Source organism: Rhinatrema bivittatum, chromosome 4 (assembly GCF_901001135.1).
Source record: "Rhinatrema bivittatum chromosome 4, aRhiBiv1.1, whole genome shotgun sequence".
NCBI classification, from domain to species: domain Eukaryota; kingdom Metazoa; phylum Chordata; class Amphibia; order Gymnophiona; family Rhinatrematidae; genus Rhinatrema; species Rhinatrema bivittatum.
The window spans coordinates 304644871-304659199 of NC_042618.1; the positions used below are offsets into that span (position 1 = coordinate 304644871).

Genomic DNA, 14329 nt, shown 5'->3' on the forward strand with positions numbered 1-14329 from the left:
TGGTGATGTTAGTGTTTTCCGGGGCTATGAGAAGGAGTTCGCTTTTTGAAGAATTTAGTATTAAGTTTAGACTGGTGAGGAGGCAGTTTATTTCTAGCAGGCAGTTTTCCCAAAATTCTAGGGTTTTTGCAATGGATTCTTTAATGGGGATAACGATCTGAACATCGTCGGCGTATAAGAAGTGTTTCAGGTTCAGTTTGGTTAGCAGTTGGCAGAGAGGGAGAAGGTAGATGTTAAAAAGCGTGGGTGAGAGTGAAGATCCCTGAGGAACCCCTAGTGAGGAAGGATAGGAGGGAGATTCTTTGTTGTGTATTTTGACCTTGTAGCCTCTGTTCCAAGGAATGTTTTGGGATGTACCATGGAGAACACTTGCTTTTCGAATGGTCCGCAGCTGACATGCCTTAAAAGATGGATTCATTAAAAACCTTTGTGTCAGATTGCAACAGTCGAGTAGGATGAGAGAGTACTGTAAAATATCCTTGAACTATGAAGGACCCTCTTGTAATATTTTAAATATTAACATTAGTACTTTAAACTGTATTCTCTACATGACTGGGAGCCAAATGGAGATCTTTCAAATATGGAGTAATGTGCTCCCCTTACTGTGGCATTTTAAATCAATTGCAATGCCTGCAACTGTTCCTTGGGTAAACCAGCATAGAGCCCATTACAGTAATCTAATAATATCAGTACCAGGACTTGCACCACTGTGCAGAAATCTCTTTACCTAGCACATATCTTTGTCTCCACAAAAGTCTTAATATATAAAAAGCAGATTTTAAGACCCATGCTTATCTGCAATCGCATGGTAAAGATTGCATCAGTAATAAAACCAAGGTCACAAACTTTTGGTAAAAAGGATAAACCTGGTCATTTAAAGTAAGGCCATCTAGATCTGTTGGAATACAAGTTCTATTTAACCAGATTCTGTCTGTCATTTTCAGGTTCAACACCTATTATTTTTTTTTTTTGTAACATCCATTTCCCAACTTTTCTGATACAATTGATTACCAGAGGCAAAGTAACAGAAGGATCTGAACTTTTTGACATATACAATTCATGTCAACTGTATAGATCTTACACTGAACTCTGAAAAATTGTATAACTTCCCCTAACAGGTTCAAATAGATATCATGATGGCCTGGAGTTAGATTGCTGATGAAGCAACATCCTCTCTTTTCTTTTTTTCCCTACCATCAATCCCATTATTTTATGGGAAGTAATTTGTGACACTGCTCCAAACATAATTGCTTCCAGGGCTTTAGTTAATAATGACCTAGTGGGTGCTCTGCCAAAAAAAGCATAAACTACTAATACCTAAGGGTTCTGAGAAGTCTTCAAGGGACCTGCTTAAAGATTTCAAAGCAGCATATTCTGAACCTACATAGGGTATAGTACTACAGTTTGTAATATGTAGACTCCACATTGCATGCACAGCTTTCTTTCAGTTTATGGGCATGAGTGTATATAAAAGATATTTTCTAGCATGTAGACAGATGGACTCAGGACCAGTGGGTTTATGCTCCCCTGCCAGCAAATGGAAACATTGCAAGCTGACGTCACAGTATATATAGCCATGCAGTGACTCCAGCCTGTCAGTATTCTCCGTCTCCAACAAATGATGAACGTGCATCTCCCTACAGGGATTGTTTCGAGCATTTTGGAAGGAGAAATTTGAAATTCTAAATTCAGGAAAAGAAAGCCCCGCTCTTCTGCAGTGATACCTAAAGGCCCCTCCCCCAGTTGAGAATTCCTGAGGTGATTTCCATGGTCCCTCAGAGGTGTGCTTTGGTCCGGTAGCTAGGTTTCCTGGCATGGACTTAGCTGCTAGTTCATCTGAAAGGCAGCGGGTGCAGGAGACCAAGCATGGCGGTGATGGCAGATGCCCTCAACCCCTGCAGCCGGAGACCATCTCTGTACTCGGTCGGTAAGCATTGAGCTCAGGTAAGGTATTAAAAAAAATAAAAAGAGAAGTTTTACCTTGCGTCAGATGGGTTTCAGGACTTCCTCCGGTCTCCATGCTCGGTGCGCCATACCGACATGCGTTCCCGCTCCTGTTGGGGAACTGGGCAGCCTGGCGGGTTGAGCAGCCCCCGATGAGCTAGGCCCTGCACTTAGGATTTTTTCTTGCGTGCTGCGTGGTAGGCCGCGGTGGCATTTTTCACACGCTTCTGTGCGTGTTCTGCTGCCCTCTAAAGGCCTTCTGTGTGCGCAGTGGGTTGGCTCTGTGCATGCATTGTACACTTGTTTTTTTGAGCTCGCTTTTTATGCGCACAAATTTTTCACTGTTCACATGCTTAGCTTGGCACAGAAATTGTGCATGCACTTTGCCGTACTTTCTTTTAGGCGCTTATATTTTCTGAGCATTCCACGTTTGGGCATGAGCTGTTCAGATGCACGTTTACTGCTGTGATGGCGCCGGTAAGAAAGAAGCCTAAGCGTCTTCCTTTTGTGTTGCCTGTCATTTTAGGACTTCTCAGCCTGACCTGGCTTCTAACCTGTGTCAATGCTGCTCAGATGCACAGTGAGAGTTATCTTCCTCGGAGATTGCTAAGCCTGGCTCCTCCCATTCTGATGATGGGAGGAGCCAGGTCACGGCCTTGACTGGAGGGGGGGGGGGGTGCCAGATCTTGGTACTCCCTTGACTGGCTCCTCCGCTGGCAAGGGCAGTTCTGTGGGACCCGCTCCAGTTCTTTCTGGGCTTGGTCTGGACCTGGCTGCTTTATCTTGGGTGGAATTTTTTCAAGGCTTATAAGCTTTTCTTCAGGCACAGTCCTCCGCTTCCCCCATTTCTGTCCAGTTAGACCCTCAGCGGATGGCTCTTCCCAGTTCCAGTCCTATGTTTAAGCACTGGAGTTCACCTCAGCTCCCTGCGGGTGTTCCCGACAGAAATCCGGATGGCACTGATGATGAGGTTGATGCTGATTCCCTGGAAGATGGGGAAATTCCTCTAGGCCTGGAACCCTATTGAACCATGTCGTGGTTCTTTCATAGAGGTGAACTGCCAGCCCTGATTTCCCAGAGCTTGAAACATTTGGGTAACCCTAGTTCGGATGCTATGTTGGAGCCAAGGAAGAATTCCATTTTGGTTTCACTATGTAAAACCTCTTGTTTTTTCCCTGTGATGGATGCCATTCAGGAATTGATTGATCTGGAATGGCGCTGGACTGGCCCAGGCGTCTATGGTATGCAGATGTGCAAAGACTCCTGTGGAGGGCCTCCTTCGCTTTCTGCTGCGCATGGATCTTTTACAGCAGGGACCGGTTCTTCATGAAGATCTGACTCTGTTCTGTCTTACGGAGAGGTCTCATCTGTTAAAGCATGGTTATTCCTCTTCGGTGATTGCCAACTTTTTCCGTGCTCACAGGTTCTCCACTTCCTTGGATTATGTGCGGGTTTGGAATGTTTTTGAGGCCTGGTGTGAGGAGCGAGGTGTTCTTTCTCATTCAGTTAAGATCGTTCTCATTCTGGATTTTTGCAGGATGAGCTGAATAAAGGATTGGCCCTTAATTCCTTGGAGGTGCAGGTTGCGGCTCTTGCCTGTTTGGTGAATGGTATTTCTTGTCTCACTCTGATGTGGTCCATTTTCTGAAGGGAGTGAAGCATCTTAGGCCTCCCTTGAGGTTACCGGTTCCATTGTGGAGTCTTAACTTGGTGCTGGATTTTTTGGTGGGCCCTACATTCCGACAACTGCGTCGCCTTTCCTTACAGTGATTGATTTTGAAGACTGTTCCTAGTGACTATATGTTTAGCGCATTGAATTTCTGAGCTGCAGGCCTTGTCTTGCCAGGAGCCATTCCTTCGGGTGACTCCGGAGGCATTACAGCTGTGTACTGTTCCATCCTTCTTGCCCAAGGTAGCCTCAGACTTTCATTTGAATCAGTCCATCTCCTTGCCATCCCTGGATAAGGTCAGGGATACGGAGGAGTATCAACCTTGTGCTCCTTGGATGTCAAGCGACTTGTCATGCGGTATCTGGAGGTTTCTGAGCCTTTTTGAAAGCTGAATCACCTGTTTATTCTCCATGGCGGGAGTAAACAGGGAACTCCAGCTTCGCGGGTACCATAGCTTGCTGGATTAAGGAGGTAGTCACAGCTGCAAATGTGGATGCTGAAAAGCCGTTGCCTACTCAGGTTAGGGCTTATTCCACTAGACTCAGGCAGTGTCATGGGTGGAGGTTAGATTGTTGTCTCCAATCGATATCTACTGAGCTGCAACATGGTCCTCCTTACACACTTTTTCCAGTTTTTATCGTCTTCATGTGCAGGCCTGGGAGGATGCAGCCTTTGCATGTGCGGATTTGACTGGACTGCAGGCTGCCTCCAACCCTGTTGGGGAGTAGCTTTGGTACATCCCACTGGTCCTGAGTCCATCTGTCTACACGCTAGGAAATGGAGAAATTACTTGCCTGATAATTTTGTTTTCCTTAGTGTACACAGATGAACTCAGCTTCTCGCCCTCGGCTGCCACATGTGTGTCAATAGTCCTCCTGTGGGGCTCTGAGTCCCAAGGGATTACTGGTAAGTGCTCAACCACTCCCTAACTTGGAGTACCTAGAATCTTATATGAGTTCAGTGTTTATGGTTGGTTGAATACAGTTCTGGTTACCTGTTTTTTAATCATGTTTTTAATCAAGTTTTTTGCTAGGTCTGTCCACAGTTGCTTTTGAAGAGAATACTGGCAGGCTGGGGTCACTACAGGGCTATATATACTGTACGTTGGCTTGCTCCGTTTCCATTGGCTGGCAGGGGAGCATAAACCCACTGGTCCTGAGTCCATCTCTCTACACTAAGGAAAACAAAATTATCAGGTAAGTAATTTCTCCATTATCAGAGCTAGTCACTGCCAGTGATAAGGAAGTGTCATTAACAGCCAGTGTGCTGAGTGCATCAGTTCTGCTGTGACAGTTCTCTGTTTTCTTTTTTAGCGTCATTTCAGCGTGTTTGCCCTCTCTTTCCCTGGCATGGATGCCTTATCGACGATCTATAGCACCATCCTGACACAACACCTCAAGGTTGGAAACTTCTCCCTACCACTGCAGAAATCAACCCACCAGCTCATCAATCTGGCACTGGGCCTGCATCAGAAAGTTGCAGCCACCTTCCTCCCTACTGCCATTAAATTCCACTACATATTTAACCTGCGGGACTTCTCCAATATCTTCCAGGTGAGCCGCCACCTCCTCAAATCTAAGGGCCCAAATCTCGTCAAGTTTTGGGCCTTCTTCCTTCCAGAAAATCTCCAGAAGAATTCACAGGTATTTTTTTTTTTGGGGGGGGGGGGGGTTGTATTCACTAAATCAACCTGTACCCCACCTTCCCCAACCAGTCTCTTCCTTGCATGTAACTTTCTCTATATTCATATAACTGCTGAAGCCATGCACACGTCCACAGCTAATATTGGTCCTGAGTTTTTCTCATTCCATCTTGCATGGATTTGGAATGGTTGAATTTTAGCTTCCCATTTTACAGGTGTTCAGAGCTCTGGCAGTTGTGTTATTTGCAAACTGTAATATCTTCTGTTGGACCAATGTAAGAATTATCCAGAGTTGATGATGGACACATACTTTTGAAACCTCATTTATTATATGACTTGGCAACTAGTCCACATAAAGCCAGGGACCTGTGGTCTGGGAAGCTCATATACTACATCTCTGGATAATTTATACTGGCCTAGTATTAACTATCACAGCCTGCAGAGAATCCAGGTAATGCTTGAAAACCCATATTACCAGAAGGATATCGGGCATTACACTGCAGGGCTTAGGGGGGACTTGGATGGGTTACTTTTCCAGTCAAGGGGAGGGGGTGAGAGCTTTCTAAGTGCAAACTATTTATAAGCAAAACAAGTCAGCTATGAGAAGACTCTAATGGGCTAGTTTTCACCTAATCTAGATGACCAAAGTTTGGCCCACCTAGATTTAGGAAAATTTTTTAGTCACACCTTATATGCCTAGATTTTAGGCTGAAAACTCCCCTAAATCTAGAGGACCAACTTTGGCCATCTCAATTTAAGCCACTCAGCCTTGGCTGATAATGAGCACCTAAAATGACTCTTTCATCCACTCATATTAGCTGTGATATCTTCCCTTCTCCTGTGACATTTTGGAAGTTAAGCTGGGGACCCAACAAACCCCTGAAATTCCTTCTCTCTCCTTCCCAGCCACTTTGAAAAGTGAAGCTAGAGGGCTTAAAAACTCCCTATGATCTTCCTTCCTTCCTTCCTTCCTTCCTTCCTTCTCAACTGCTTTGAAAATATGAGCCAGCAGTGGGAGCCAGATTCCACATCCCCAGGCAATATCCTCTTTTGATCACCTTCTCCCATCAACTAGAAGCCCCCCAAAATCTTCCCAAGCCCAGATGGGGGGGGGGGGGGGGGGGTAGTCTTCTCTCTTCCTCACTTGGTGTCTCCTATTACTTTGACAAAAATGCTAATGAAAATAGGTGCCTAAATTTAGGCATTCAATACCACTAAGTTTTTAAAGGGACCAATTTAGGTGTCTAACTTCCAACTTTAGGTACCTAAACCCTTTTAAAATTGATCCTTATGTGATTGTGGTACAGGGAGTTTTGGATAACTCAGGGGAATGGTCACAGTGGCAACAGCAACATCTTGGAAAGGCCCCTGCTCTCCAGACCCAAATACCGTGGGACCTGTTCCCAGTAAAATCAGTGCCTGTTAGCAGGATAAATTGCTGGCTGTGTTTTTCAATATCTTGGAGAGGTTGGTTTTTCATCTTGCAGCCATCTCCTCCTGCTCCTTGGATCAGGATGCTGTGACCTTACACTGTGAATTAGTGCCAGTCAATGGGGTGAAGATCTAGCCTTATGTCACCACCAAAGGTGCTTGCCCCTTCATGTGTGGCTAGGAAGCAGCTTTTTGTAAAATAAATGTCCAGAGATTGGATAATCTGAGCTATCCTTTGTGGAAGTTATTCCTGTAGCAGGTTTATCTGTTAATTAATTTTGGATGTGTAGCAATTGTTATTATCTACCATTACTACTTCTATACGATCTGATTTTATTTGTTCTATCCTCCTATTGCTCATATAAACTTACTTTCTTACCTGGAACCATCATGTACTGAATCAAAGTTGTGTGTGCCTTTTTGTGTAGGGGTTAAGCCCTTGGGTTCAAGCCCCCAGGTATAATCCCAGTAATTTTGTGTGGCCATTTGTGTAGGGGATAAGGTCCTGGGTTCAACCACCCAGGTATAATCCCAGTATTGTGTGTGTTTATATAAGATTAGCCCCCAGGTCAGAGCCCCTGGGCAGGATTACCAGTGTGCATGGTCTGAACCCGTAATAGGATGTTATTGAGAGAGTTAGGGTTAATGTATATTTGTGCCCCCCCCCACTCAGTGAAGGGGGTGGAATGATCAAGAAAGTGGGAGACAGGTTGGTGGAATATTGTGTGCTTAAGAATTGTTGTTGTATTTTATTATGTGCTGAATTTACACATCCAAAATGCATATTTTTATTGTATTTATTGTACTTGAATGATAGTTGAGTAATTGCAAGAAAAGCAGGTTACAAATTGAAGAATTGAATAGAACAGTATTACAGAGCCTTTCACTTCTTCCTCCTAATTCAAATCCTAGCTGAGGTGGCCTATGTGAAATGAGATGGTGTTCGGAGTTCATTTCCAGGGACCATAGAAAAAGCATTTACATGGCAGCACCTGTAAGATTCCTATGAATCTGTGAATTGTGTTGCACACCTTGTCACAAGGACAGGATATGAATGAGTGAGAGAGACCTTTGTAAATATTGGTTCATGGGATGCAGTCAATTTTCCTTTGGAATGAACTAGATAAAAAATAAAACATCTCTTCTTGTTTATGGAAAGGCCTGCATATTCTGAGGCATTGCTGGAAACGGGTTTTAAAGGTTGTTATTAAATTGGCAGTTAAACTAGCAAAATGTATATTCCCCTATTTATCTCATACCAAAAGAAATACTTATGTCTAAAAGTTATGGAAATTTCTGAAACTCAGCTCTTCCTACCATTTTGTATCAGAGGCACTGCTGTGCTGATTCTCATCAGGCATCACACTAATGAAAAGTCCATACTTTAAGAATTAACAAAATAGAGACTAATGAATAACCTCCCGTTTAGATTAATGCAGTTTGTTGCAGACCTCCCACTGGACCATCGTACTCTACTGCCATCTATTTAGAGTTCAGCTATACAACTTATCTTCCTTCAGTGTTGCATAGAATTAGCCAATCCCCTAGCCCACTAGACCCTATTACTCCGAGGGTCATTTGTATGGCTGTCCCAACATAATGCACAAAAAAGGAAAAAAAAATCACCCACTTATCAGTTAGAAAAATCAGTGGTGTTGTGGAAAAAACTGCTTAATTACTTCTCAAATTAATATATAGAAATGATGGGCAATGGTTATTTTATACTTGCACAATCTATGGTACCAACCAGGTTACCTTGGGTTTCAGATTGTAATCATTAACTCACCACCAACCACCTTATTTAAATAACACAGTACCACAAAAACATGGTTATACATTTTTTTTAAAAAAAATCTTTTGCACTTAAAATTGACTGTCAAAAGACATTGTCAAATTCGCTGATTCGCTAATTCACTGGTCGCCACTTCAGAACTGATTTCCAGTACATCACTAAATCTAACGTTACACTCTGTCATTGTTATGATCCCACATAATTAGCTGACTTTGTATTGACACATCTCATAAAAAATACTTATTTTAGTGTTCCCAACATGACCAAGTTTTGGAATTAGTCCTTCCTCAGGGGATTGAAAATTAAAAAAAAAAAAAAAAGTGTTCTTGTTGATATGTCTCAAGAAAACATGTAGCGGATGGCATTTAAATGGCAGAAGAACGTCCTACTTGGAACTGTTTCAATACCCTACCATGTGTATTAAAAAGTGGGCTCATGGAGAGCTACATCACAACAATGATGACCAATTCAGTTCATCATTTATGCCCTTTGAGATTATAGTTTGCAAAGTGAAAATCCAATACTGTTTGCGGTAATTCAATCACACGGTTTTATCTTTTACATGGATGGTATCAGTTTCTCTCTAACCGTCCATCGCATTTGATTAAACGTGTGTTGGTTTCAACACAATGAGCCACTATTGGAGCCATAATTGTTGATATGTTTAATCACTGTTAAAATTTTAGATCTAATTCTCAGTGGAGCACAGAACTTGGTGAGAGAGGTAACGGTGGTGGGGCCGCTTGGCAATAGTGATCATAATATGATCAAATTTGATTTAATGACTGGAAAAGGAACAGTGTGCAAATCCAAGGCTCTCGTGCTAAACTTTCAAAAGGGAAACTTTGATAAAATGAGAAAAATTGTTAGAAAAAAACTGAAAGGAGCAGCTACAAAAGTAAAAAATGTCCAAGAGGCGTGGTCATTGTTAAAAAATACCATTCTAGAAGCACAGTCCAGATGTATTCCACACATTAAGAAAGGTGGAAAGAAGGCAAAACGATTACCGGCATGGTTAAAAGGGGAGGTGAAAGAAGCTATTTTATCCAAAAGATCTTCATTCAAAAATTGGAAGAAGGATCCAACAGAAGAAAATAGGATAAAGCATAAACATTGGCAAGTTAAATGCAAGACATTGATAAGACAGGCTAAGAGAGAATTTGAAAAGAAGTTGGCTGTAGAGGCAAAAACTCACAGTAAAAACTTTTTAAAATATATCCGAAGCAGAAAGCCTGTGAGGGAGTCAGTTGGACCGTTAGATGATCGAGGGGTTAAAGGGGCACTTAGAGAAGATAAGGCCATCGTGGAAAGATTAAATGATTTCTTTGCTTCGGTGTTTACTGAAGAGGATGTTGGGGAGGTACCCGTAATGGAGAAGGTTTTCATGGGTAATGATTCAGATGGACTGAATCAAATCACGGTGAACCTAGAAGATGTGGTAGGCCTGATTGACAAACTGAAGAGTAGTAAATCACCTGGACCGGATGGTATACACCCCAGAGTTCTGAAGGAACTAAAAAATGAAATTTCAGACCTATTAGTAAAAATTTGTAACTTATCATTAAAATCATCCATTGTACCTGAAGACTGGAGGATAGAAAATGTAACCCCAATATTTAAAAAGGGCTCCAGGGGCGATCCGGGAAACTACAGACCGGTTAGCCTGACTTCAGTGCCAGGAAAAATAGTGGAAAGTGTTCTAAACATCAAAATCACAGAACATATAGAAAGACATGGTTTAATGGAACAAAGTCAGCATGGCTTTACCCAGGGCAAGTCTTGCCTCACAAATCTACTTCACTTTTTTGAAGGAGTTAATAAACATGTGGATAAAGGTGAACCGGTAGATATAGTATACTTGGATTTTCAGAAGGCGTTTGACAAAGTTCCTCATGAGAGGCTTCTAGGAAAAGTAAAAAGTCATGGGATAGGTGGCGATGTCCTTTCCTGGATTGCAAACTGGCTAAAAGACAGGAAAAAGAGAGTAGGATTGAATGGGCAATTTTCTCAGTGGAAGGGAGTGGACAGTGGAGTGCCTCAGGGATCTGTATTGGGACCCTTACTGTTCAATATATTTATTAATGATCTGGAAAGAAATACGACGAGTGAGATAATCAAATTTGCAGATGACACAAAATTGTTCAGAGTAGTTAAATCACAAGCAGATTGTGATAAATTGCAGGAAGACCTTGTGAGACTGGAAAATTGGGCATCCAAATGGCAGATGAAATTTAATGTGGATAAGTGCAAGGTGATGCATATAGGGAAAAATAACCCATGCTATAATTACACAATGTTAGGTTCCATATTAGGTGCTACAACCCAAGAAAGAGATCTAGGTGTCATAGTGGATAACACATTGAAATCGTCGGTGCAGTGTGCTGCGGCAGTCAAAAAAGCAAACAGAATGTTGGGAATTATTAGAATAGGAATGATGAATAAAATGGAAAATGTCATAATGCCTCTGTATCGCTCCATGGTGAGACCGCACCTTGAATACTGTGTACAATTCTGGTCGCCGCATCTCAAAAAAGATATAATTGCGATGGAGAAGGTACAGAGAAGGGCTACCAAAATGATAAGGGGAATGGAACAACTTCCCTATGAGGAAAGACTAAAGAGGTTAGGACTTTTCAGCTTGGAGAAGAGATGACTGAGGGGGGATATGATAGAGGTGTTTAAAATCATGAGAGGTCTAGAACAGGTAGATGTGAATCGGTTATTTACTCTTTCGGATAGTAGAAAGACTAGGGGGCACTCCATGAAGTTAGCATGGGGCACATTTAAAACTAATCGGAGAAAGTTCTTTTTTACTCAACGCACAATTAATCTCTGGAATTTGTTGCCAGAGAATGTGGTTCGTGCAGTTAGTATAGCTGTGTTTAAAAAAGGATTGGATAAGTTCTTGGAGGAGAAGTCCATTACCTGCTATTAAGTTCACTTAGAGAATAGCCACTGCCATTAGCAATGGTTACATGGAATAGACTTAGTTTTTGGGTACTTGCCAGGTTCTTTTGGCCTGGATTGGCCACTGTTGGAAACAGGATGCTGGGCTTGATGGACCCTTGGTCTGACCCAGTATGGCATTTTCTTATGTTCTTATGTTATGTTCTTATGTAATTATATTAATTGTTGAGTTACTTCTGTTACAATGTAATAATAATAAGACATCTTAGTCTTACTATTCTCCGCATTAACATGTAAACCGATGTGATATACCCCAATGAATTTCGGTATATAAAACCAAATAAAATAAAAATAAAATAGAGCGATGTTCAATTAAACAAATTTTTACTGGACGACTCGTGCGCCCTACGTCTTCTTTTGGATAAGGGCATACAATAATGTAAACCACATCAGTGGATTCACAATTAATGATTGACTTTCTCTTCACTCAGTTTCCTGTAACTGTGTCTTCCCACATCTTTCCCTTGATAACATTACTGCATACACTGCATTTATTATGTTTCGATGACTCCCGAATGGCCTGGTGGTTATATTGGAAAAATAAGAGTGCATACTCTGTTCATGTATATTAAAAGCTCATGATGTGGCTATTAATGGAGGCTCCTTAAAGGTCTCATGAAATGCTAGCACATGTCAGTGTTTCCTAATCGATGCTGCTATGGCTGAGGTAGCCATACTTTGAAGAATACAGACCAACAATTGCTTTCCTTCCTAGGTTTATATTTAAGCAATTTGCTCCTCTTAGAGTGCTTAGCATGTTTGTACGCTCATTTAATATCTCTATGTGGATACCTTCTGATCTTAAATCTCTCAGTTAATAATTTAGCCTGTGCCTCAAGTTCATCCAATGTAGAACATATTTGGCAAATCTGAAAAAATTGACTAACTAGGAGTCCTTTTTTGAAAGAAGTAGCACGGTGACTGTGGTATTGCAATAAATTATTTTTATCTGTTGACTTGTGTTAAACTGTTCTAATGTTTCATCATTGAATATGAATCAGTACATCTAATTATGCAATTGATATTCTATTATATTGGGCCGTGAATTGGAGATGTTTATCTAAATAGTTAATCCACTTCATAAATGCTAACAAATCCACCTCAGACACTACCCAAATCATAAATATATCATCAATATAGCAATACCACTTGATGATATATTTCCACGATTGGGAAGTATAAATTTAACGTTTCTCAAAATCAGCTACATAGAGATTAGCTACTGATGGAGCTGATGAGGAACCCATAGGGATACCATGAGACTGGTGGTAAAAATGATCATTGAAGATTAAATAATTATTAAACAAAACTATTTGAGCTAATTCTACCAAAAGATCAGTGGGAGTACGTTATGAATACATCTCGGTAATCTTCAACGCCAATTGTTGTATCATCTGTGTATACAAAGACTGTATATCCATAGTCGCTAACAGTACAGGATGTTCATCCATTGTATTACTAATAGGTTATTCAAAAAATGTAACGTATCTTTAACATATGATAGAACCTTTATAATGTCAGACAATCTTTAATCGATACAGCTAACTTTCTAGATTAAACACCTCAACAATGACTGCTCCAATAATAGTTCATTGTATTGAAAATCAGCATGTTAAATCAACTGCAATGGATAGTTATAGAGAAAATGTCGCCATCTGCCGTGGATTTGTAATCAGCAATGTGTCACACGTGAACATTGTCCATCACGTGAGTAACGATGAAAGAAAGATTGAGAAACCACTGGTCTAAGCTATAAGAAAGCATAAAAACAGAACTTAAGACACCTCTCATCCCCTGCCAAAAGAAATATATAACAAGGTGGGAGAAAAAGAAAAAAGTAATAATTTAAGAGAAGAAATAAAATAGTTGTGTGTGTGTATGTGTGTGTGTGTATATATATATATATATATATATATTTTTTTTTTTAGAAAACCTGAAAACTACCGTATTTTAAAAGTTAAATCTTTTTACACAGAGCTCGGGTTCCCTGTGAGTGTATACCCTGAAGAGAATGCTTCCATAATAATTACATCTGTAATTACATTGACAAGGAAGCCATTTATTAGCATTCTTTCCAAACTTGTTTGTAGATTTCCTGGGAAGTTTGCATCATAAATGAATGAAAGACTTATGGACTGCTACTTGTGGAACCATGAAATTGATAATGGATTGGAGGGTGTGGTTGGTAAGGGGTTGGGATGAGGAGTTGGAAGAGGGGGTTAGAGGACAGTAAGGAGGGAGATGAGATAAGGGTGAGATGGTGAGAGGCTATGAGAAGAAGTGAGAAGGCAAAATTGGAGTGGAAGGTGGTAACATGAGATTGGAAGGGAGTAAAAGAGGGTATGGGGGAAGGGGGACAGATAAGATAGGATAGAAGAACAGAGGCAGGAGTTGAGATGGGCTAGATAAGGTAAGAGGGGTGAGATAATGTTTTTGACTGTACTTGCTTTGAACTGAGGCAACTAGCAACTAATAAGTAATGAAATAAAGTCTTATTATCAGACTAGCTGTACCCGGCCATGCGTTGCTGTGGCTCAGTCTGGTTAAATGGAAAAGAAAGAAAAGAACACACATTTCAAATATGGTTAATTTCACAATGCTTGTGGGTATACAATATTTTTTGTTGTTGCATTGTCTGTGCAGATATAGAGATTGTCTGGTTTGCCGACTCTAGAACACGCAACATATAATTGTCCATGTGAGAAGCAATCCGTGTCTAGATGTAAACCGCATAATTTTAGAAATGAAAAAAGAAAAAACATAAACTATACTCACTAAATGAATGGTATGGTAAACGACACAGCTCAATTCCAACGCAATGTCACACAAAATAATTAAATCAAAATGAAAATAAATCGAAATCTATGAAAATTCAATTTAACA

The 14329-nt window shown here is 40.9% G+C and overlaps 1 protein-coding gene across 1 annotated transcript in view; it reads left to right on the forward strand.

Annotated features, from left to right (window-relative positions):
- DNAH9 (dynein axonemal heavy chain 9) overlaps positions 1-14329 on the forward strand; it is a 1128006-nt gene that overhangs the window by 472278 nt on the left and 641399 nt on the right. The window contains exon 41 of the mRNA XM_029600235.1: positions 4928-5167. Coding sequence (XP_029456095.1) covers positions 4928-5167 — 240 coding nt within the window. The remainder of the gene's footprint in view (positions 1-4927; positions 5168-14329) is intronic.